Raw genomic sequence first — 24997 nt, forward strand, 5'->3', positions numbered from 1 at the left:
TCTTTTCCTTCCGGGTGTCTAAAGTCCATTATATTACTCTGTATGCCTTTGTTTAGTCATAACTTAGTTCCCACTTGTAAGTAAGAACATATCGTGTCTTCACCATTCATTTTACACTCCCACCAGCAATTCATGATGGTTCCATTTTCTCCACATTCTTGAAACCTTTGTTCCTTTTTGTTTTTCTGCTATAAGCCATCCTAGTAGGTGGCAAGTAGCATCTCCTTGTGGTTTGATTTGCCTTTCTCTAATGATTAATGATGTTGAGCATCTTTTCGTGTGCAATATTATTGACTACATATGTTTTATTTGGGAAAATGTCTATTCCGTCATTTTGTTTTTAATTATTGAGTTGTATATAAATCCATCAAACTTTTGATTTGCAAATATTTTTTCTAATCTGATTGTCTTTACGTGATAGTATTCGTTGAAGCCTCCAAATTTTTAGTTTTGAAGTCCAATTTGCTTTTTTTGTTGTTGTTGTTGTTGTTACCTAGGCTTTTGGTGTAAACCATTGCCTAACCCAAACTCATCAATATTTACTCCTCTTTTTTTTGTAAGAATGTTGTAATTTTATCTCTTGCATTGAGATTTATGATACATTTTAAGTAAATTTTTTGTATGCTTTAAGGAAGGAGTCAAACTTCACTCTTTTGCATATGGATATCCAGTTGTCCCAGCACCATTTGTTGATAAGACTGTTATTCCCCCAGTGAATATCTTGATACCCTTGTTGAAAATAAATTGACCATAAATGTTTTCCATTGTTTCATATTGTCTATCCTTATGCCAAGTACTACACTGCTTTGATTAATGTTGCTTTGGAGTAAGTTTTGAATTATGAGTCCTCCAATTTTGTTTTTTAAATTTTATTTTATTTTGAGACTGGGTCTTTGCTCTGTCATCCAGGCTAGAGTGCAGTAGCATGATCATGTCTTACTGCAGCCTCAAATTGCTGGGCTCAAGCAGTCCTCCTACTTAAGCCTCCCAAGTAACTGAGACTACAAGTGTACACCATTCACACCCAACTAGTTTTTAAGTTATTTCGTGAAGACTGTGTCTCACTTTGTTGCCCAGGCTAGTCTTGAACTCCTGGGCTCAAGTGATCCTCCTGCCTTGGCCTCCCGAAGTGGTGGGATTGCAGGTGTGAGCCACTGCACCTGGCCTCAACTTTGTTCTTCTTTTTCAAATTTGTTTTGGCTATTCTGGGTCCCTTTTGTTTCCACATGAATTTTAAGATCAGCTTGTCAGTTTCTGCAAAGAAGTCACAAAATGAGCAACTAATACGGTGATTTACAATCCAGGAAAAGCAGGAGCTTGCTTTTGCTTATCATTCTGTCCTCCTACACCTGTTTCTTAGTTTTCTTTACATTAAAAAAAAATTGGATACTGTTTTGCTACATATTTACATGTTTTTAGGTTGAGAATGTTAACTTTTTATTACAAATATCTTTGCTACCACACCTGGCTTATTTTTTATTTCTTATAGAGATGGGGTCTTGCCATATTGCCCAGGCTGGTCTTAAACTCCTAGGCTCAAGCAATCTTCCTGCCTCAGCCTCCCAGAGCACTATTATTAAAGGCATGAGGCACTGTGTCTGGCTGCATTGTGTTTTTTAAAAAACGATATGTATGCTTTAATTAAAAAATACTTACTGCTAAAGAATACTAATGATCATCTGAGCGTTCAGTGAGTTGTTTCCTTTTGCTAATAGAGGCTCTTGCCTGTGGCTGCTGATTGATCAAGGTAGTGGCTGCTGAAGGTTGGAGTACCTGCAGCAATTTCTTAAAATAAGACAGCAATGAAGTTTGCCACATTAATTTACTCTTTTTTAAATGAAAGGTTTCTCTGGAGCATGTGATGCTCTTTGATAGAATTTTACCCACAGTAGAACTTTCAAAATTGGAGTCACTCCTCTCAGATCCTGCCTCTGCTTTATCAAGTAAGTTTATGTAATATTCTAAATCGTTCATTCTCATTTCAACAGTGCTTACAGCATCTTTACTAGGGGTAGATTCCATCTCAAGAAACCACTTTCTTTGCTCATCCATAAGAAGCCACTCTGAAGCCAGGGGCAGTGACTTTTGCCAGTAATCCCAACACTTTGGGAGGCCAGGGTGGGTGGATCGCTAGAGCTCAGGAGTTTGAGACCAGCCTGGGCAACATGGCGAAACCCCGTCTACAAAAGAATACAAAAATTAGCCAGACTTGGTGGCGCACACCTGTAGTCCCAGATACTCAGGAGGCTGAGGTGGGAAGGATTGCTTGAGTACAAGAATGAGCCATGATTGTGCCACTGCCCTCCAGCCTGGGTGACAGAGCGAGACTCTATCTCAGTCAGCCAATCAGTAAAACAAGCAAGCAAGCTACTGTTCATCCGTTCAAGGTTTATGTTTGCAGCAATTCAGTCACCTCTTCAGCCTTCAGTCTTAATTCTAGTTCACTTGCTCTTTCCACCACATCTGCAGTTACCTCCTCCACTGAAGTCTTGAATTGAACTCCTCAGAGTCATCCATGAGCGTTGGAATTAACTTCTTCCAAACTCCTGTTAATGTTGATATTTTGACCTCCTCCCAGGAATCTCGAATTTTCTTTATGCTATCTAGAATGGTGAATTCTTTCCAAAAGCTTTTCAATTTACATTGCCCCAGTCCATCAGAGGAATTACTATCAATGGCAGCTGTATGTAGCCTTGCAAAATATATTTCTTAAATAATACAACTTAAAAGTTGAAATTACTCCTTGATCCATAGAACTGCAAAAAGGAATGTTGTTAGCAGGCATGCAAACAACATTAATCTCCTTGTACATCATCAGTGCTCTTGTTAGGTGACCAGGTGAACTGTCAGTGAGCAGTAATATTTTGGAAGGAATCTTTTTTTCTGAGTAGTAGTTCTCAATGGTGGGCTGAAAATATTCAGTAAACCATGCTATAAACAGATGTGCTGTCATCCAGGCTTTGAGCCCAGGCAGAGTAGATTCAGCACTTTTTTTTTTTTTTTTTTTTTTTAGACAGGGTCTTGGCCTGGGCTGGAGTCCAGTGGCATAATCATAGCTCATTGCAGCCCCCAACTCCTGGGCTCAAACAATCCTCCCACCTCAGCCTCTCGAGTAGCTGGGACTACAGGCATGTTCCACCACACCCAACTAATTTTTAAATTTTTTGTAGAGACAGGGTCTCACTATGGTGCTCAGGCTGTTCTTGAGCTCCTTGCCAAAAGTTGTCCTCTGGTCTCAAGCAATCCTCCCATCTCAGCCTCTGAAAGGGCTGGGAGATTCAGCGTAATTCTTAAGGACTCTAGGACAGATGAGTGAGTATTGGCTTCAACTTAAAGTCACCAGCTGCATTTGCCCCTAACAAGAGAGTTAGCCTGTCCTTTGAAGCTTTGAAGCCAGATACTGACTTCTTACCTCTAGCTATGAAAACCCTAGGTAGCATTTTTTTCAGTAGAGGGCTGTTTCATCTACATTGAGAATCTGTTGTTTGGGGTAGATACCTTCATCAGTTATCTTCTGGATAAGTTGTTGTAGCTTCTACAACAGCACTTTCTGCTTCACCTTGCATTTTAGGTTAAAAACAACATCTTTCCATAAACTTCTGTTAGGGTCTATGAACCAGCCTTTGCTAGCTTTGCATTTTTCTTCTGCAGCTTCCTCATGGTGATGCTCAGCCTTAATACAATTGAAAAGAGTCTTATCCTGGATTAGGCTTTGGCCTGAGGTAATGTTGTGGCTGATTTGGTCTTCTATCCAGACCACTAAAACTTTGTTCATATTAGCAGTCAGGCTGTTTCACTTTCTTATCATTTGTGTGTTTACTGTAGTTAGCACTCTGAATTTCCTTCAAGAGCTTTTTCTTTGCATTCATAGCTTGGCTGTTTGGCACAAGAGACCTAGTTTTAGGCCTGTCTTTGCTTTCAAGATGCCTTCCTTACTAAGTTAATCACTTTATAGCTTTTGATTTAAAGTGAGACACGTGACATTTCCTTTCATTGAACATTTAGAGGCCGTTGGAGGGTTATTAATTGTTCATTGGAGGGTTATTAATTATTAATTGGCCTAATTTCAATATTATTGTGTCTCAGGGATAGGGAGGCCTGAGGAGAGGAATAGAGATGGGGGAACAGCTGGTCAGTGGAGCAGTCAAGACACACATATTTATCCAATTTGCCATCTTATGTGGGCATGCTTCATGACATCCCAAAATAATCACAGGAGTAACATCAAAGATCACTAATCACAGATCACCGTAACAGATATGATAAGTATGAAAAATTTCAAAAATTACCAAGTTGTAATACAGAGACATGAAGTGAGCACATGCTGTTGGAGAAGTGGTGCCAATAGATTTGCTCAAGCTGCCACAGACCTTCAATTTGTAAATAATGCAGTATATTTGTAAAGCACAATGAAGTGAAACACAATAAAATGAGGTATACCTGTGCAGTTGCATAGTCTGCCTCCATACAAGATATCATATTATAGTTATTTTTCTCTATATGTCCTTCCAGAGATATTTTAAACATGCAAATACTGTATATATGTTTATTACAAAATCGACCTTAAACACTTTCTGTTTCTTGTTTTTTCCCCCATAAGTGTAAACCTGCCCTTTGTTCATCAAATACATTTCAAATGATTTTTTAAATATTTTTTTCTTTTGATTTCTGCATGGGAAAAACACTGTGAACACATAGAAATGATAAATATTTGTAGTGGTGAATACCCTAAATACTCTCACTTGATCATTACACATTCTATGCCTGTAAGAAAATATCACATGTACCCCGTAAGTATGTACAAATATTATCTACCAAAAAAAAAAAACAACTGTGACATTTCTGAGTTTTAGTTGAAAATGCCGTCCCTAGTTATTATCAGTTACTCAAGAATTGCTACATGTTTTCGGGGACCCTTTTATCATTTCAATCTTTGATACATTTGGAATTTATCCTGACATACGATATCAGGTATGAATACAACTTATTTTTTCCTGATCACTGTTTAATCAGAATAACACCATTTAATAAATAATCCTTCCCATTGATTTAAAATCCCATTATCATATAATAAGTTCTCACATATGTTCCATTCTAAAATATGTTTTAATATCTGGTAGGATGGCAAGGTTAGTTCCACCTTATTCTTATTTTAACTTTCTTTCTTTTTTTTTTTTTTTTTTTACATATGTGAACTTTAGAGTTGGCTTATGGTTAAAAACAATTTTTGAGGCCGGGCATGGTGGCTTACTCCGGTAATCCCAGCACTTTGGGAGGCTGAGGCGGGTGGATCGCTTGAGGCCAGGAGTTTGAGACCAGCCTGGCCAACGTGGTGAAACCTCACCTCTACTAAAAATACAAAAATTAGCTGGCCGTGTTGTCACGCACCTGTAATCCCAGGTACTTGGAGGCTGAGGCACAAGAATCACTTGAATCCTAGAGGCGGGGGTTGCAGTGAGCTGAGATCACACCACTGCACTCCAGCCTGGGCAACAGAGAGAGACTCTGTCTCTCCCTACCTCCCAAAAAAAGAGATGGTATTTTTATTATAATCGCACTTTAGCTGTAGATTAAGGAAAATTGATGTAGTTTATTATGTTGAATCTTTTTTGAGAACATAGGTGTGTGTCTTAGGAATGTTTTAAAGATACCTTCTTATACATCTTTTACTTATCTAGATTATTTTCATGTTTTGGGGGGGTTACATTTTATAAATGGGGTCTTGTCTTTCATTACATTTTCTAATGAGTTGTTTGTGTTTAGAAAGCTTATTTTCTGTTTACTAATTTGTATTCAAATGCCATGTCATATATTTTATTATTTGAATTTGTCTTTAATTTTATTTTCCAGTGTACAACTATTATCTTCAGAGTATTTATCTCCACCTTTCCAAATTATTATACCTCTAATTTCTTCCTCTCTAATTGCATTTACTAGGAACTCCAGAATATTAGATGATAATAATATAAAAGACATCGTGATAAAATATTTTTGTGAAAGCTTCTTATATTTTAAAAGAAGTGCTTTTTCAGTTCTGTCCTTTAAACTTGAGACTAACTCCTGGTAGGTTGAGGTAGATAGTTTTATCATATTGGAAATATTCATCTATCCTTATATTACAAAGAGTTTTCATCAGTAGTGGATGTTAAATTTGTAAAGTGCCTTTTCAGCATCCATTGATATGACTGCGATTTTTTTTTTCTTCTCAAATCTATTAGAATGAATTACCTGAGTAGATTTCATCTTTTGCCACCCTTGTAGCTGGGATAAGCCCCACATGGTCAAGGAGTATTAGCTTTTTAATATTCACTGATTTTTTTTTGACAGGTTTATCATGTTCATTCCGATAGCTATGAGACACAAAATCAGCATTATGGAAGAAGCTTAACAAAAGAAACTATAAAGGATGGTAAGGATTAAAAAATTAATGCTTTTATGATTGAACAGTTAAATAATTCTAAAGTTATTTCAGTTTTAGTTATCATTTGGAAAAGTGATTTGATTCTTAATAAATTTTTTTTAAAAAAAATGAAACTTAGACTTACAGAATTGGATTAATCATAAGCCCTGGTTCATAATACATCAAGACCATGGGACTATGAATGGCCCTGTTACATTTTCATTTATTTCTTATTAATATAATTTAAAAAAATAATGAACAGCTGTGTACCAACCATCTAGCTCAATACTGGAACTAGAGGTTGTCTGTAAAATTATTTTGTAAGTAAACATTATAGATCATAGTATATTAAAACTGCTTGTTACATGAGAGACTTTAAAATATGTGTTATAGCATGTAATGTATTTTATTGAATTTTCCATGTGTAGTTGAACTATGTAAGTTTCTAGAGCTCTACATAATGAATAATTAAGTGGCATTAAACTGATTTAAATAAAATCTGTTAACATACATATATGCTTCTAAAATATTTATGGCCAAGATATTACAAAAACAACAATATTCTAGATTCCTGGAAATAACATTATATTACACGTTTATTCTTAGCTCTGCTAAGATAGTTAGAGAAGAACTTATGCATAGTGTAAAAAGTTTGTAGAAGAATTCTTATTTTGTGTATAGAAAGCAAACATCCATAGCATGAGCTTAACAATTAGTGTTTGCCTTGGAGTACTTAGTCAACAGCAAAATAACTTTCAGATGGGCTATTTAAAAAATATTTTCCCATGCTACTAATTCAGTCATACCTGAACGTATCTTTTAATAGTTTCTGTCCCAAATTGGGGGAACAAGTTATTAAAAAGTAGAAATCAAATTATATATACCTATAAATTCCCAAGTATGATAAACTAGGCCTAGTTTTGAAAAAGTCCTAATAATCTGATAGGTTAAAACATTTAAAGGTCTCAATTTTCAATAATATACCTAACCTGGAAAAGCACTATTCCCAAAAATGAGCTGAACTTTTTGGAACAATTGACTTAATCAATATTATTAAGAGCAAATGAAAATTAGTAGAGTTATGGTTTGGTATTTGGTAATGGTACCATTAAAAAAATAATTAAATTTGACTCTAGGTTTTAGTTAGCTCTAAATGAGATTCTAACAAACAAGTTTTTTTGTGTTTTTTTTTGTTTTTTTTTCCAAGACAATCTTGCTCTATTGCCCAGGCTGGAGCACAGTGGCACGATCTCGGGTCACTGCAACCTCTACCTCCCAGGTTCAGGTGATTCTTGTGCCTCAGCCTCCCAAGTAGCTGGGAGTACAGGCATACGTCACCATGCCTAATTTTTGTATTTTTAGTAGAGACAAGGTTTTACCATGTTGGCCAGGCTGGTTTTGAACTCCTGACCTCAGGTGATCTACCCACCTCTGCCTCCAAAAGTGCTGGGATTACAGGCGTGAGCCACTGCGCCCAGCCCGAACAAGTAATTTTACTGTAAAATTTCTCACAATAGCAAATAGAGCAAGTCTTGGAATCCTATTTCTTTCTTTTTTTTTTTTTTTAGATGGAGTCTAGCTCTGTCACCCAGGTGGGAGTGCAGTGGCATGATCTCGGCTCACTGCAAGCTCCGCCTCCCGCGTTCACGCAATTCTCCTGCTCAGCCTCCCGAGTAGCTGGGATTACAGGCACCCGCCACCATGCCTGGCTAATTTTCTTTTTTTTTTTTTTTTGTATTTTTAGTAGAGATGGGGTTTCACCGTGTTAGCCAGGACGGTCTCGATCTCCTGACCTCGTGATCCGCCCGTCTCGGCCTCCCAAAGTGCTGGGATTACACGCGTGAGCCACCACACCCGGCCTGGAATCCTATTTCTTAAGAGAATATAGTGAGAGAAGTAAACTATCAGTCTACGTGTAATAAATTTCCTTTTGTCTAAATAGGACATTTCATATTATGTTAGTGTAATTTAAATGTTTTCTAATAAGAGCATCTTCACCAAAAATTAAGCTGAGGTCAGATTTCTATATCAGACTAGAATTCTTAGAATTCTAGGATTAACTGTTCACTTAATTATAAGGGATGATGGGGAAAATATTGGAGAATTCTGTGATGAGTTTACTTCCCAAATAATAGTTATTTCATAATTTGATTATAATGCTCATATTTTTCTTTTTTATAGGAGTCTCCAGATTTTTTCATAATGGGTATTGCTTAAGAAAAGATGCTGTTGCTGCCAGTATTCAGAAGATTGAGAAAATTCTGCAGTGGTTTGAAAACCAGAAGCAGCTTAACTTTTATGCAAGTTCATTACTATTTGTTTATGAAGGTTCATCTCAGCCAACCACTACAAAATTGAATGACAGAACTTTGGCAGAAAAGCTTTTGTCCAAAGGACAACTGTCAGACACAGAAGTACTAGAGTACAATAATAACTTTCATGTGTTAAGTTCCACAGCTAATAGAAAAATAGAGGCTTCAGTGGGCAAAAGCTTGTCCAAAATGTATGCTCGTCACAGGAAAATGTATACAAAAAAGCATCACAGTCAGACTTCATTGAAAGTTGAAAATCTGGAGCAAGACAATGGATGGAAAAGCATGTCACAGGAACATTTAAATGGAAATGTACTTTCCCAACTGGAAAAAGTTTTCTACCATCTTCCCACTGGTTGCCAAGAGATCGCTGAAGTAGAAGTGCGAATGATAGATTTTGCTCATGTGTTCCCTAGCAACACAATAGATGAGGGATATGTTTATGGGCTAAAGCATTTAATTTCTGTACTTCGAAGTATTTTAGACAATTGAATTCTCTGTTACAGTCTTTTTAAAGGGTGGGCCAATCATAATGAAGAGGAGCAGTCAGTATCTCTGCACCTGTAATGCTGTGTAAAAAATTTGTATTGTGAGTTGACATTTTATTTGTCTTTATACTTTTGGAAGAAAGGTTAACTTTTTTATAATCTTACTCAGGAAAACTAATTATTTGTTCATTAGAAAACTATGAAGAATAAAGAAACTTAGGAATGTTAAGCAGGGAATGTGGTGGTACGTGGCTTAAACATCTTTTTTGGCTCAAGCAAAATGCAAACCATTATTCAGTCATTAAGAGTTTAGTTAGCTTTCTGTAGCCAGTTCATGAAATCTCTGTCCACCCAGCCTTGACAATGAGCCATATCTAAAATATTACGTTATTAGAACACCTATCAAAATCTCAAAAGCACAGGTTGATGTCCTTAGTATTGCTATGTATGAAGTTATTAAAACTGGAGAAAATTCTACTTCAGAAATAAGTACTGTTTAGGTTTTATATTAAAAGTTCAGACCAGCGTATCAAAGGGTGCTTCTTAGTGAAATGATTTAGAATCGTTGCATTCCAAAAGCAGATTTTCTCTTTAATTTTTACATCTCTCTCTCAAAATATTATACTTCATGAAAAAGACAATTGATGTGGATGACAACAACAAAGTCTTGAAATTAAGGGCACACTAATTGTTCTTACCCGGGTTAGGGGAAGAGAGATGTTATTTTCAAGGAACAAAATATTTTCTTTTACAATCTTTCATTCATGAGAAAATTGGAATATAAATTTATTACATTGTGAAAAGTATCATAAACCATATACCTTTTTATCTAAATGCAGCTTCAAAAAAGTAAATAGTTGAAGTTTTATTTCTCCTCTAAATAACTTGAATTTTTTTCTTTAAAAATATATGTATTTTTATGTCCCCATTTAGTTAAGCAGTAGTGTAAATGTTGAAAGCAGTTTCTCAGAATTATAGTAAGCAATGAAAGACAGTATCTAATTAGGTTGTTATCAAAAATACCATGTGTAAATTAGTCCCTAGTATAGGGTTTGGTGCGTATCTCTATTCATGCTTCTATTTCACTCTTATTCAAAACAGTTTTATATTATGTTGAATGGTGAAATTATAACTTAATTTCATGGGGACGGGGCAGTGCTACTGTTCCTGGAAAAATTAGATTTGTATTATTTTTGTTTCACACCCACCACCTTAAAAAAAATCAACTAGTTGTTTGTCATTGAAAACATTTAAAACTTTGAGTCTTCAAATACATTTGATGTTAATGCTGTCATTACTTGCACTTCGATTCACTAATAACATTTCTAGGTAGTTATCAGTTTTGTCATAGTTCTGGAAAATATTTTGGGGTTGTAAATTGTTTCTCCTCTTTTCCTTCTAGAGTTACAAATTGAATTTTTAAATCCGAGCGCCTTTGTTGTGGTGTGGAGAAAATTTCACAATTTTATGTTTATTTTACCTTCTCAGCCTTCTCTGGGGGTACTTTGCAAATACCTGAGTCCAAACAGAAGTACCAACTAAATGCTCTATGAACTCTATCCTTAGTAAATCTATTAAACCTGAATAACTTAAAAGATCACGTGCATTTTGTAATAGCAAAATTTGATTTTAATTTTTTATTTAGAATTGGTGTAATTATCACAGGGACTTCCAATTTTTCTTCACTTTTCAAATGGATATTGGCTATAGTTTTATGTTTTAATGGGAATGAATTTCAAGTGATAATCAGAAAATTTTTAGTTTTACTTTTTTCTTTTACAATATGGATTTTGTTGTTATTTGGATAGTGGTTCAATAAATCTTAAGTTCAGATAATTAAACACTATTTTGAATCTTAACAAGATACTGAGGCTTTTTTTGTATGGGATTATATCAACCTATGTACAATGAATTTAATAAACTTAAGTATTATCAGATTTTTGCACATTTTAGCTCAATAAAATCTGAAGTAACTTCAAGATTTTTTTTATCTGTATTTGGAAATATAATTTTGTAAAATCAATGTCTTACCCTTTTGATAAAATAGATCAAGTTTTGTTTTTAATAAAGCAAGAAGCCCTCTTATCTGTTGTTTTTCAGGGAAGGGATTAACATTTAATTCTGTTTGTTTACATTTGTTATTGTTATCCAATGCTCATTTTGTGTTGCTTTATAAGAAAGCTTAGGTCTAACAGAATAAGTATCTGTTTATCTAATCTACATGTGACTATTTTAGTCTCTCTCAGTCACTTAATGTTATGCTGAAATTTACCACTGTGGGGATGAATGATCACTATTCACCAAGCATATTTGAACATGTAAAGGCTTAAGAAATAAGCATATTAGGGATATAGTTTGGGTAAATAGGATTCTCATAGTTTTTTTCCCCTATGAAACAAAAGTAATGATTTTAGTGTATTTCTTATGAAATATACTCATTTAAAAAGGACTTTAAGAAATTGTGGATATGAATAATACCTTTCTCTAATAAAAATTTAAATTGTATAATAGTTTTGTAATAAAGTATTTACATGAATTGATATTTTAATATGGATGGACATTGCATAGATTCAAGTAAATTAAAATCAATGATAAATGCTAAATATTTTATCTAAATAGTTTTTCAAGAAACAGTTATGAAAATGTGTATATTAAATGGCTCTAATGTGGAGCTTGTGGTATTTCAACTCAGTACTCATTATTCTTTGTTTCGTGTGTCTGGAAAGATTGTACTTACTTTTCCTCTTTACACTACAATTTGCTCTTAATGGGGCTCTAAACTGTTCAACTGAAGAACCTTTGTCTGTATTTTGATTGAGCATAATTTAGTATTTTATGATTTCCAAGATGATGTTCTTATGTCTATCAAGTCTGTGTATCAAATTTATAACATCATTTAAGAAAAAGGAATTTCCGTAGACCCTTCAGTTGAAATTTTTTGTTTCACGCAACTGAAAATACATTTGTTTCTAGGGGTTGGAATATTGTAGAAGATGTAGGATGAAAGAAAACGATAGAACAACGGAAGAATTCTGTTTGTGAAATTACAGGAATTGTGTCTACTATGGTAAAGCATTGTCATCATTTTAGTACATTTTCTCTTACTAGTTTGACATTTTACACGTTAAAACTTGTTTTGCTTTAAAAAATGTTTACAATGCTTACCTTTTTTCTCCGGTGCCTTTAGTCTTGATTTGATATGTTTGTACCCTCAGTTATCCTTTCTATTACATGTTTTTGATGTTTTCATAGCCTAGGAAACATCTATTCCTTTTGAATAATTGTCAGTCTGATTATCTAAAGAGGTAACAATTATCTGTTACTGCTTTGGAAAAACAAGTAGGGTTGTCTTTGGAGGCCAGGCTTCTTAGTTCATTCAAAAATATTTCTTGGATTAATGCCATGTGTTAATAAGCATTTTAGCCCCAGTATTACAACTGTGAACCAAACAGATAAAAGGCCCTAACCATTTTCAGCATTCTCTTTGGATGAGGTGGGATTGGGGACTTAATTAAAATAGACATATAGAAAAATAAGCATCTAAATATTAAGTATGGGGTTGAAATGAAGCAACTAACAATAGTTGAAGTGAGAAGTAATATTTTGCAGTATTGTAACCTCTATTTAAGTTTGGGTAGTAGTTACAGATAGCATAAAAAAGCCTTAATTTTTCACTTTCCTTGCTGGCAAAGGTACATTTATTTAGACTGTCCATTTAAAGTAATGAACATTGCTCTGAGAAACATTCCATTACATATTCCCAAGCAAATGAGCTGCATCTTTACTGTATTTTACAATTTAGTACAACAGTTTTAGCCCTCAATCTTAACATCACTGTTATTTTAAATTTGGCAATGAATATGAAATTACTTTTGACTTACAGACTGATTATATTACTACTTTGAAAACACATTAATTTCTTGGAAAAGTTTGGAGCCTCTATCTTTTTTTGAGTTAATATTTAAGTTCTCATTACTTATATTAATAGCCTGTACTAAGTGAAAATATTATTCATGCAAGTAAACAAGTCACTATAGGCTTTCAAGACTTTTCTTTAATTTTAGATTTTGTCATCATTGAGGTTTAAATTTTTTACCTATTGTCCACTTAAAATATATATTAACAGTTTGTGAAGTGAAATAGTTTTAAGTATGATGTATGATGCACCTGCATATAAATGAAAATGGCGTGCACAAAGACACTTTACTATGGGAACTGTACTGGAAGATTTATGAAAGCATGTGAAATTGCACCTAAAATTGTGTTATTAGTGACTATGAGCAGCAATGCTAAATTTATTGTACTTGATGAATGAATGTATTTAGTCTAGTCACGGTTGCTTTGGTTTAAATGTATAAATGTCTTTAGGGTTTTTTTTTTTTTTAATGTGTTTGTAATTTGTACTATTGTGGGAGTATACTTGGACTGCAGGGGTTATTGTCAATGTGTGATTTGTGTTTTTATTTTATAGAATCATCTAATGTGATATACCAATTTTTATAAGTGATATTTACATAATTCTAATAACTGTATATTTGACAACCTATTAAAATGTTTTGCATTGGAACTTTTTTCATTAATTGTAACATGCTAACATGGTGGTTTGAAAATAACTCATTCATTCAACAGATATTTGAATGTTATGTATCAGAAACTACAGGAATCATTGGGGGATCAAAGATGACAAAGTGCATCAGTAGAAATTCCATAATTTCAGACAAATTGGAGAAGAGATTTTTTTTTAAGTGTACACATTGGAAATGATAAAGTATTTAAAGTTTTTCATGGATATTTATTTTTTCTATCACATAAACTAAAATCTTTAGAATCAACCTAGAAGGAGAAGTGGGCCATAGGAGAAACAAATTGATATGGCTATGAAAATGCAATAACTTAAGCTTAAGTAGGTAAGTTTTTTGTTTTTGTTTTTGCATGTATTTGAAATTTCAGGAATTAGTGACCAAATTATTCTTTTCATTATTAGTTAAAAAGAGGGTACTGTTGAACACCTACTGGTTTTCCAGGCACTATATCTTGCTTTGGAGATTTTAAAAAGTTAAAAAGGATTCAGTACCTATTATCAAGACATATACTGACTGAAAGAGAAAAAAAATGTTGATGTGGGATAAAGTAGTGGAATTATGATTGACTTCTCAATATCCAGCAGGGTTGTGAAGATAGAGAAGTCATTCTAATAGCATGCAAGAGGAAGAAGAGAGTGTGATTTATAATATCGTAGTGCTAAAGAAGTTTGTATTGAATTCCACCTTAATGCCTGCTTCTTTGTGAATGCTATGAGGAGGAGCAATACTATGTGATGTAGTAGTTTTTTCCCTCCTGATTAAGATAGGCTGCTTAACTGCTTTAAAAAAAAAAAAAAAAAAAACCCATGGAACCCACTGCCACAGTCCCCAAGTTATAGCTAAGTGTAAAGACTAAATAAAAGCTAAAGAGAAAGAATAAAAAGTGAAAATAATTGTAAGTAAAAATAATCACGTGAGGATTTTGTTTAAATGCAGATTCTGATTAAGTAGACTGGACTGGACTCTGATGCTGGTCCATGGAGCACACTTTTGACTAACAAGATTTGCAACAAGTTCCTTGGAGGTAGGGTGTGCACTACCACTTGAACAGAGGCCCAACTAGAGTTGTTTGAAGGCCAAGAGAGAGTGCTGGCAACAGAAAAGGAAATGGGCTTAGAATGTGAAGAAAATACAGCTAGAAATGGCTTAAGATAACGCTGGCCACTCAATTGGAAGAAAAAGTTCATTGAGTTCATTGGAAAGTTAATGTCAAGGACATTAAACCATGCCTCCTGCAACAAGTTTTGGGAGTCCTGTAATGATAGACTTGTTATTTTCTATTATTTGTGCCTTTGGCCTTTTTTTTTTTTTTTGTGTGAATAATTACTACTTTGCCAACCTAAGAAAATATCTGCATATGCTTGTTAATTACATTGTTCTTGTCATCTGACAATATTCTAGATGTGCTTTGGGCGTAAATGACATGGTACCATTGGCTCAAATGCCAAGAAATGTTGAAAACCAAGTCTTTCTAAGAGGAGTTAGGAAAGTCTTTAAAATTATTATTTAATGAAAGTTAAATTTTTAAAGTGCCTTGGAATGGGCTCTAGGAAAATGATGAGTGTGGAAGCATCGTGTGGAGATAGTGCACAGAGGAATAACCAGTCTCACCTCATACACTTTAAAGATCATACACTTAAGGTAAATAGACCTAGTTTATAGTTTTTGAGGCTTGAATGCAGTTCAAATGACATCCTCATATTTATAAATTTATAAAGAAACTGTAATACCATAACTTTTAATTCTTACTCATTTTAACTCCCAGTTTCCACTCTTCATAGTGGTTGGCCCTGACCCACCCAAGTTATGTCAGAGGTGGAGGGGATAATCAGTCCAACTCGTGGACTAGCCTGACCACTCTGTCCGCAATTATTGCTGCATGACACCCCAAAGTGTCAGCGTAAGTCTTAACTCCCTTTATTATTTGGATGGATCTGCAAGTGGGCTGAGCAGTTCTGCTGATCTTGGCTAGACTTATGTCTCTAGAATCAGCTGGCAGGTCATCTGGGGGTAGGGGTGGGACTATGTGTCTCATATTTCAGCAGACTAGTCCAGGCATTTCTTTTAGTTGTAGTTAGGAGTTCAGGAGAAGGTGAAAACATGCAAACAGTTTTCAAGTTTCTGTGTAAGTTTGCTACTGTTGCTGAATGCAGAGTCAGAGTGGGAGGACGCTGAAGAAGGGTGTGGATATCGGAAGCCACAGTACAATCAACTACATGCTCCAACCTCAGATGAACTCACACAGGGCACCAAGAAAGTGTGTCTTGTCATCCATGACTTTCTGGGGCAGCAATGTCAGAACAAGTTAGACATTTAACTTGGATATTTAATTCTGTGGATCAGAACAGAGGCAGCAGGACAGGCAGCATATGTGAATTTTAAAATCCCTTTTCTTGTTTCTTTTTTTTTTTTCTTTCATCCGTTACCTCTTCTAGGTAGAGCCCACTGGGCAGTCCTAGAGTATTGCCATCTTCCACTTTAAATTATGATGTTATAGTTTGGAGAGTGGTTTGGTGTCCTAAGCAATCTTGTCTTATTCATGAGTTTCCTTGGTAATCAATGTCAACTGATTTTATTTCTAGTGTAGGCAAACTGTTCACTTCTATGACAGAAATGATGCAAAATAATGCATACCTTCTATTGTGTGTTATAAACACCAGTTCACTAGTTAATGTTGAAACTCTTTTCACAAATCTAGTAGTTTTAGTTCAGCTTTTAGATGCAGGGGCTACTTAGTTTTAAAATACTGTTTGAACTTGAATATGCTGTTTTATTTCAGTTTAGTTGGATTTTCATCATCCTAAATCAGAATTTCACATTAATTCATTGTCATTTTCTCCCTGCTATTTTTTTTTCTTTTTAATGTACCAAAGAGAGTGAAAAGTCTTAGGAGGAATGCCTATTTACTTTATAATTTCCCTTTCCCATGCATTTCCCATTCATTTTTTCCCCAGAGGGGATACTATTAGGTTTTTACTCTGTTATTGGTAATAATATGTACATTTACATATGTAATAATTAGTTTTGAATCTATTTATTGGGGATAATAAAATTAGTAAATCTTCTTTGAAAAATGGCAACATCTAGCACTCTGGCCTTATCCAAATGTATCAGTGTGTTTATCCCTAATTTCTAGTTTCTAGATTTAAGTAAATTTGCCTAATCTTAAGTAGAAGGGTTAATCAGACCTGTGCTCAGTTACTACACAAATACGTACTATGTAGCTTTTCCAGGCTAATTTTTACTTTTTCCATATAGCTTTTGTAGAGACCTTACTTTCATGAAAGTGCTCAAGGATCTGAGTTTTTGAAATATGATATCATCCATTTGAGATGAAGCCATAAATAGCAGATAACATATTAGAAGCTTCCACATAACATCTGCAAATAACTGAAGTGCATTTCTTCAAGTATTACAGTGTTCTCAAACTGTTTATAATAATCCTTCCAAAAGATATTGCACAATTCTTTATATTTTCAGAAGGAGATATTTAAGGTAAACAGTGGCTATTTTTTCACCATATTTAAATAAGGTCAGGCCAGGAGGTGGTAGATGTTCTGTAGCCACTTTCAGAATCATCGTTATTCCTGCTCCTTCCTTTAATAAAACAAGGCAAGTGCCTTTGAAGTACCTGCTGTCCCTCCTTATTTCAGTTATCTATCCATAGCTCCTCCAATGATGTCAAAACACAGTACCTGGCTCACATTCATACTCCACATTACAGTTTCTGAAGTTATTTTTGATGATTTTTTGTACACATAGGTGATTTTTCCGATACCTTGACCTCTCAGTCCCTGACCTCCTCACTTCCAGTGATTTTATTTTCTACCCCAACTTCAGCCATTCATTCTCATGGGCACTCTAGACATTACTGATTAATATCCCACCCTATCACTGATTAATATCCCACCCTATCTCCTCCTATACTTTCATCTTCCTCTTTCTACTATTTTCACCCACAAGGATCCAGTGCGTTGATTCTAACCTTTGCATTGTCCATCATCTTCATGTTCTTACTTTAAGCCTTATACAACTTGGATTCAAAAGTCCTTCATTACAGTCACTCCCATATACAGTTACAGATTTTCTAGCCCTATTCCTTTCATTGTATTTCCCTGGGAAACTCAAACCCTGGTTTTCTTTATTTTCTACCAACTCAGTACCTGTACCTTAGAGATGAAAAAAGTTGGCATGTTCTCACTTAAAAGAGGGAGCTAAACAAAGGATACTGATGGACATAAAGATGGCAACAACAGACACTGGGAACTACTGGGGGTGGGGTGGGTCAAGGAATGAAAAACTATTAGGTACTGTGCTTAGTACCTAAGTAATGGAATCAATCATACTCTAAACCTCAGCATCACACAATATAACATACCCAGGTAATATAATATATATTATAAATATATTAATATAATCTATATAATATAATATGTATAATATAATACAAACCTGCAAAAGTATGACCTGAATCTAAAATAAAAGTTGAAATTATTTTAATAAAAATAGCTAGATGAAAATGTTTGGAGAAAAACACAGCAATCTTCCTGGTGTCTCTTGAAATTTATTACTTCAAACTCCAAGTGCTTTGAAGATTGCCTTCACTACTGTCAAGGCAATCTTACTACGCCTTCAAAGCCAATTACCCCACCATTCTTCCAGAGGGCTGTTTCACCATGCCTCCTCCCTCAGCCTCCCTTAGTCCATGTTTTTACCTTTTCATTAAGAAAATTGTTGTAATCGAAATGTTAGCACATCTTCAAACCTACATATCCACCTCCTTCTAGATCCATATATATATTTTTTTCTTTTCTGCTGTTGTAATGGATGAACACTGCCATTTTTCTATGTGAATTTAACTCGTCTCCTGTTGCCCTTAGATCCAATACTCTCTCTCATATTAAAAACCATCACTGGGCCAAGTGTGGTGGCTCATGCCTGTAATCCTAGCACTTTGGGAGGTCAAGGAGGGATGCTCTCTTGAGCCCAGAAGTCCGAGACCAGCCTGGGCAACACAGTGGGATCCTGCCTCTAAAAGAGCAACAAACAAACAAAAAGCCATTTGTGGTAGTATGCGCCAGTAGTCCCAGCTACTCAGAAGGCTGAGGTGGGAGGATCACTTGAACCCACGAGGTGGAGGATGCAGTGAGTTGCAATGGTGCCACTACACTTCAGCCTGGGCAACTGAGTGAGACCTGTCTCAAAAACAACAGCAAAACATTACTACTGCTATGCTCACTCCTTTCTTCTGCAACTGGAATGTTTCTCTATCTACTGTGGCATTCCCATTAGTATACAGGTAAGATTTTCCATATCTATGATATTCCCCCCTTTAAGCATCTATTATTGACTTTTCCTTTACTCCTACACCTACCACCCTATTTCTTTGCTCCCTTTTCAGCAAAATGCCTCAACTTATTTCCAATTCTCCTTCTTTTCTCTGTTGACTCACTCCAATCAGGCTTTCTCACCATCCCAGCCCTGACACCCCCATAAATTGAAACAGTTCTTGACAAGAACAACTTCTATATTATTAAATCTGAAGTTCAGTTCTCCTCATTTTACATGACATAATAGCATTGGAGACAGTTGAATGTATTCTCCATTATAAATGTTCTCTTTCTTCATTTGGCCTTATTGACATTTCGTTCTCCGTATTTTTCTCCCACCTTTTATCTTCTCAGCACCTTTCATTGAATCATTGTCTTTTCACCAACCCTTGAGTCTTGGTGTATTCTGAAAGTCAGTCTTCTCTTTTATGTAATACTTCTTTAGGTCAGGTTCTGAAACCTATTAGACTTAATAGGTTTCAATAATGACTACTTTATAAAACCATATTTGCTATCCTGAACTGAAACTTATAGGTAATATAATCTATTCACACATATGATTTTTAAAAATCAATACACAGAACACTGATAAAAGTCAAGGAAGACCTAAATAAATTGAAGATATGGCATAGTTATGGATTGAAAACTCAGTTTTAAGATGTCAATTATTATCAAAATGATCTATAGATTTGAAACAACCCTGATTTAAATCCTAGCAGAATATTTTTCCCTTAAAAAAATCTACACTCTAAAATATGTATGGAAAGGCAAAGGGAATAAAACAGCCAAAACTATTTTGAAAAAGAATGAAGTTGTATGGCCGGGTGTGGTGGCTCACGCCTGTAATCCCAGCACTTTGGGAGGCCAAGAAGGATGGATCACCTGAGGTCAGGAGTTCGAGACCATCCTGGCCAACATGGTGAAACCCCATCTTTACTAAAAATACAAAAATTAGCCGGGCGTGGTGGTGCATGCCTGTGGTCTCAGCTACTCATGAGGCTGAGGCAGGAAAACTGCTTGAACCCAGGAGGCAGAGGTTGCAGTGAGCTGAGATCGCGGCACTGCACTGCAGCGTGGATGACAGAGGGAGGCTCCATCTAAAAAAAAAAAGAAAAAGTGAAGTTGTATAATTCACACTACCAAATTCCAGGGTTCACTCTAAAGCTGCAAAAAACAAAGACACTGTGGTATTGAGAGATAGATACATAGATAAATGGAACAGAAAATAAAATTCAAAAGTAGACACAAACAAATATGATCAATTGGTTTTTTAACAGCTTTATTATATAATATACAATAAATTGCACATATATAAAATATACAATCTGATAATTTTGATATATGTATATACCCTTGAAACCAGGAAAATGAACATATCAATCAATTGTAAAAATTTCCTTATGCCCATTGGTAATCCTGTTTGTAGGCCCTCCTCATCATCCCTCCTTCCTTTCTCCATTCCCAGGCAAATAATGATCTGCTTTCAAGTACCTACAGTTATTTGAATTTTTGTTATTTCTATACTTTTTATTTATTGATTTACTTGGTGTGGCTTCTTGCTTTCAGAATAATTGTTTTAAAATTTATTCTCATAGTTTCATATATCAATAGTTCATTTCTTTTTAATTGCTACATAGTATTCATATATATACAGAGAGAGAGAGCACAATTTTCTTGTCTGTTGACCTGTTGATAGAAATTTAGATTATTTCTGGTTTTTGACTATTACCATAATAAAGCTACTACGAACTTTTGTATACAAATCTTTGTAAGAACATATGCTTTGGTTTTTCTTGGATAAATACCTAGAAGTAAACTGGCTGGGTCATTTAGTGGTGTAACAGTTTAAGAAATTGCTGAACTGTTTTCCATAGTGATTTGACTATTTCACATTTTTACCATTCTGGTTGCTCCTCACCAACACTGATATGGTCAGGTTTTTTTTTTTTTTTTTTTTCCCCCAATTTGAGGCATTCTAATAGATTTATAGTAGTATCTCATTGTGGTTTTAATTTGCATGTCACTGATGGCTAATGATGTCATTTTATGTGTTTATTTACCATCTATACATCTTCTTTGGGGAAGTATCTGTTTAACTTTTTAAGCATTCCTTTCTTATAGGCTTTCCCACCCATATCATTATTGCACATTGGGAGTTAATGATACATCCTGGATACAAGTTATTTAACAGATATAATTTGCAAGTATTTTCTCTCAGTCTGCGAATTGTGTTTCATTCTCATTACAGAGAAAACATTCTTTTTGAAAACCAGAAATTTTTAAATTTGCAGAAGTTAATTCATCAATGTTTTTTCTTTTTTATGTATGGTACATTCGATACTGGCTCTAAGAAGTATTTACTTAACCCAAGGTCACAAAGATTTTTACATTATGGATAAGTCATGAATTATGATTCGAGATTCTTAGTACATATGTATTGAATGAACAAAAGAAATTACACTTCTTACATTTTAAAATCACATAGCTTCATCTTGCAGTGCTTTTGTGTGTGTGTATAAAACATTTTTAGGCTACAATTTATTTTCACTACAATCCCCATTGGGTTGATGAGAGAGTTTGGGCCCCCAGTGGTTTAACAGCTCTGTCCACAGTATCAGGAACTTGGGTACAAACCCAAACACACCACACCACAATTCAAAGAGAGTCAAGCTCTAGCCACAAGTTAGGTGTATTTCATTATTAGGAACACACTAAAGCATGCTAGTAATTTTTTCTAAACTAGGAGTGGGTATTAATTAGATTGTGAGAAAAGTTTAAGTAGAGTTTCTGCAGTTCAGTGGCCTCTCCTCTAGTGAAAATACTTTGACCTTGTGTAATAAATCATCCCATGTGTTCTCATAAAACAGTGGCATTATTTTTAAAAAGACCTTAAATAGTAAATGAACAAAAATAGAAAATGTAGGTTGTATTTTCGTATCTGTAAATGTCTTTCTTAATGAAGAAATGAGCCTCTTCCACATAAAAATTTGCAACTTGATTATTTCAGGCATTTTCAGCCTTTTCTACTCTTGATTCTTTTCCTGTCTTCATTATGTTCATTCCGTGAAAATGGGCCACAAAGGAGTGTGCCACAAAGAATATCACAAGAATCAGGTTCTTTAAAAAGAATCTATCTGAGGGAACCAAAGTTGAGGTGAGGCCAAAAGATTTAGAAGACACTTAGAGATACACTGTGGGCTCCACAGCCTGGATCAGCTCCTTCCTCTGGGCCAGGCCTGTGAAGCAGTGATGGTGAGTGTTGCAGCAGAAGCAGGTCCTGCCTTACCCTCCAGGACACAAACTGATCCAGTCCGTACATGAGGCCACTATTGTCCATTTTACAAATGAGGGAACTGAGGCCCATGTCTAATGTCATGCAGTTAATTGGTGTTAAAGCTAAGATTTGGGCCCAGGGCTGGGGGGCACTTGTCTTTCTCCCTTGGTACCTATCATTTCTCCACACTTTAGGTACACAATTTGTTCATTTGCATCAGTACGAAGTTAGAAAAGTCCCACCCAAAGACAGACAGACAGACTGACAGACAGACATACTTTTATCTAGTAGCACTTGAGGAAAAGAACACAGTTGGCTCTATGTATCTGCAGGTTCCTCATTTGCAGATCCAACCAATCAGAGATAGGAAATACTCAGGAAAAAAAAAAAACTCCAACAAAAATAACAATACAACAATTAGAAATAATACAAATTTTAAAATACAGTACAACAACTATATAGCTTTTACATTGTATTATGTATAATACATAATCTAGAGATGATTTAAAATATACAGTAGGATATGGGTAGGCAACCTACCCATATAAAATGATATTTTATATCAGAGACTTGAGTATCTGTAGATTTTGGAATCCATCTGGAACCAATCCTCCACAGATACCAAAGGATGACTGAATTAGATAAAATTCAGCAAGTATGTCACTAACACCACCCTCTCTTTCCCACTATACCAGGGAGTGTCACTGTGAGGTGGAATTCCCTCCTTCTCCCCGAAAGGAGAAAAACCACTGAACTCATAGGCTTCATTTTCCCTGGCTGGACAGAGATTGGTGACTTGGAGTTAATAATTTTTAACAATAAATAGAAGAGGTGATCTCCAGAAGAGATGAGGGGTTCTGGGAAAGCACTGATGGCAATATTGTTTACCTCGATTGTGACAGTGGTTATACAAATGTTATCTATTTGTCAAGACTTGAGAAACTTACGAATGGTTGCATTTTGTTACATGTAAATTATAATTAAATAGAGTTATGAAAATAAGCAATAGGCAATGTAAGGCCTGCACATGCTCTGCCAACTGTTCTTGTTCTAAAACACATTGTTTGTTTTCATGAAAATTAAGCAGTAAAGCACAGAGCAGAACACAATCTGACTGAAAGAAAAACACATTTTCTGGTTTATAAAGGTTAAATGTCCTTCCCCCAGCAACATCTCTTAGCAGACCACTAATTATTTTAATCTCTAGCTCTTAAACTTGTATTCCAAAAGAACAAATCAGAGATCTATGCATTCAAGTTTAGTTTCTTCTGAGTGTTCACACACTTGAACACCCTTCGTTTACTTAGATGGATAAGTCACCAAGTCGGAAAACATTGGGTTGCTTTCTCATGAACTATTCTAATTTTTGGTCTCGTTATTCCGGATATTTTACTGAAGTTAAACTGTGATCTAAAGTATAGTAACTAGAAGTTAAATTGTGGTCTAAAGTGTAGTAACAGTAGCTAGTATTCACTGAGTTCGTAGTCAGTCCCAGCACTGTGCTTTACATGAATTAAGCCATTAGCCATTTAGCAGCCAAAGTAATTAGAAATAGTCACAGTGTAATTTAGCTACATCAGAGCAGTAACAATACCAAAAAGTCTTAGAAAAATATAGATTCCTTTCTAGTGAACCTTAGCTCCATCTTTGGAGTCAACGCCATCTTTCCAGTTGTCTCTGCAACAAAACAAAAAAAGAGTCATCTTTGACTTTTTCTTCCAAATCCATTCTATTAGTAAGGTTTGTTGGTTCTACCTTCAAAAATACACCCAGAGTCCGACTCCCTCTCACCACCTCCAGTGTTAGTCCCCATCATCTCTTTCCAGGGTTGCCCAGTGGCCTTTTAGATTCTTGCATGCTTTCCCTTTTGTCACCCTATCCTTTTTCTCCTTTAGCAGTGAGAATGAGGATGTTAAAATCTGAGTCAAATCATTTCACTCTCCCACTCAAGATCCTCCAATAGTATCCCATCTCACTTGAATAAAATCCAAAATACGGTTTTCCAGAGCCTTATATTCTCGAAACTGTGGCTGCCTCTCTGATCTCATTTCCTTACATTTCTATCATACTTAGCCCTCTGGCTAAGCTGGCACTGCCTTCATGCAGTTCTTCCTCCTACGCCTGGAATTTGAACTTGCCTTTACCTGGAACTTTGAATTCTCACATTTAAATAGACCACTCCCCAACGCTTTCCTCGCTTTGCCTGTATCATTGCCCTAGAAGGCTTTTTGCTGGATAAGAACAGCCAGTGCCTCATGACTCAGGCATTTTACACTGTCAAATGTTTCTTCATAGCACTTATTAGTATCTGACATATATTATAAAAACATATATTATGTTTTTCTGTCTCTCCCATTCCGTGCCCCAACGCCACCCGCTCCCCCACCATATTCTCCCTCTGTAGAAGGGAAGCTCAAGGAGAGCAAAAGCTTTGTCATTTTTGTTCCTGGTTGCTTCTGTAGCATCTAGAACACTGTTTGGAACAGAGTAGGTGTTCATTATATGAAAAAGAAAGAAAGAAAGAGAGCGAAAGAAAGAGAAAGAAAGAAAGAAAGAAAGAAAGAAAGAAAGAAAGAAAGAAAGAAAGAAAGAAAGAAAGAAAGAAAGAAA

The 24997-nt window shown here is 35.3% G+C and overlaps 1 protein-coding gene across 2 annotated transcripts in view; it reads left to right on the forward strand.

Moving 5' to 3' along the window:
• IPMK (inositol polyphosphate multikinase) overlaps positions 1 to 13767 on the forward strand; it is a 77438-nt gene extending 63671 nt beyond the window's left edge. For both annotated transcript variants that reach the window (XM_017889901.1, XM_017889902.1), the window contains exons 5-6: positions 6328 to 6409; positions 8582 to 13767. In XM_017889901.1, the coding sequence (XP_017745390.1) occupies positions 6328 to 6409; positions 8582 to 9204 (705 nt within the window). In that variant the 3' untranslated portion in view covers positions 9205 to 13767. The remainder of the gene's footprint in view (positions 1 to 6327; positions 6410 to 8581) is intronic.
• The last annotated feature ends 11230 nt before the right edge of the window (positions 13768 to 24997 follow it).

Source organism: Rhinopithecus bieti, unplaced genomic scaffold (assembly GCF_001698545.2).
Source record: "Rhinopithecus bieti isolate Rb0 unplaced genomic scaffold, ASM169854v2 scaffold_18620, whole genome shotgun sequence".
Classification (NCBI taxonomy): domain Eukaryota; kingdom Metazoa; phylum Chordata; class Mammalia; order Primates; family Cercopithecidae; genus Rhinopithecus; species Rhinopithecus bieti.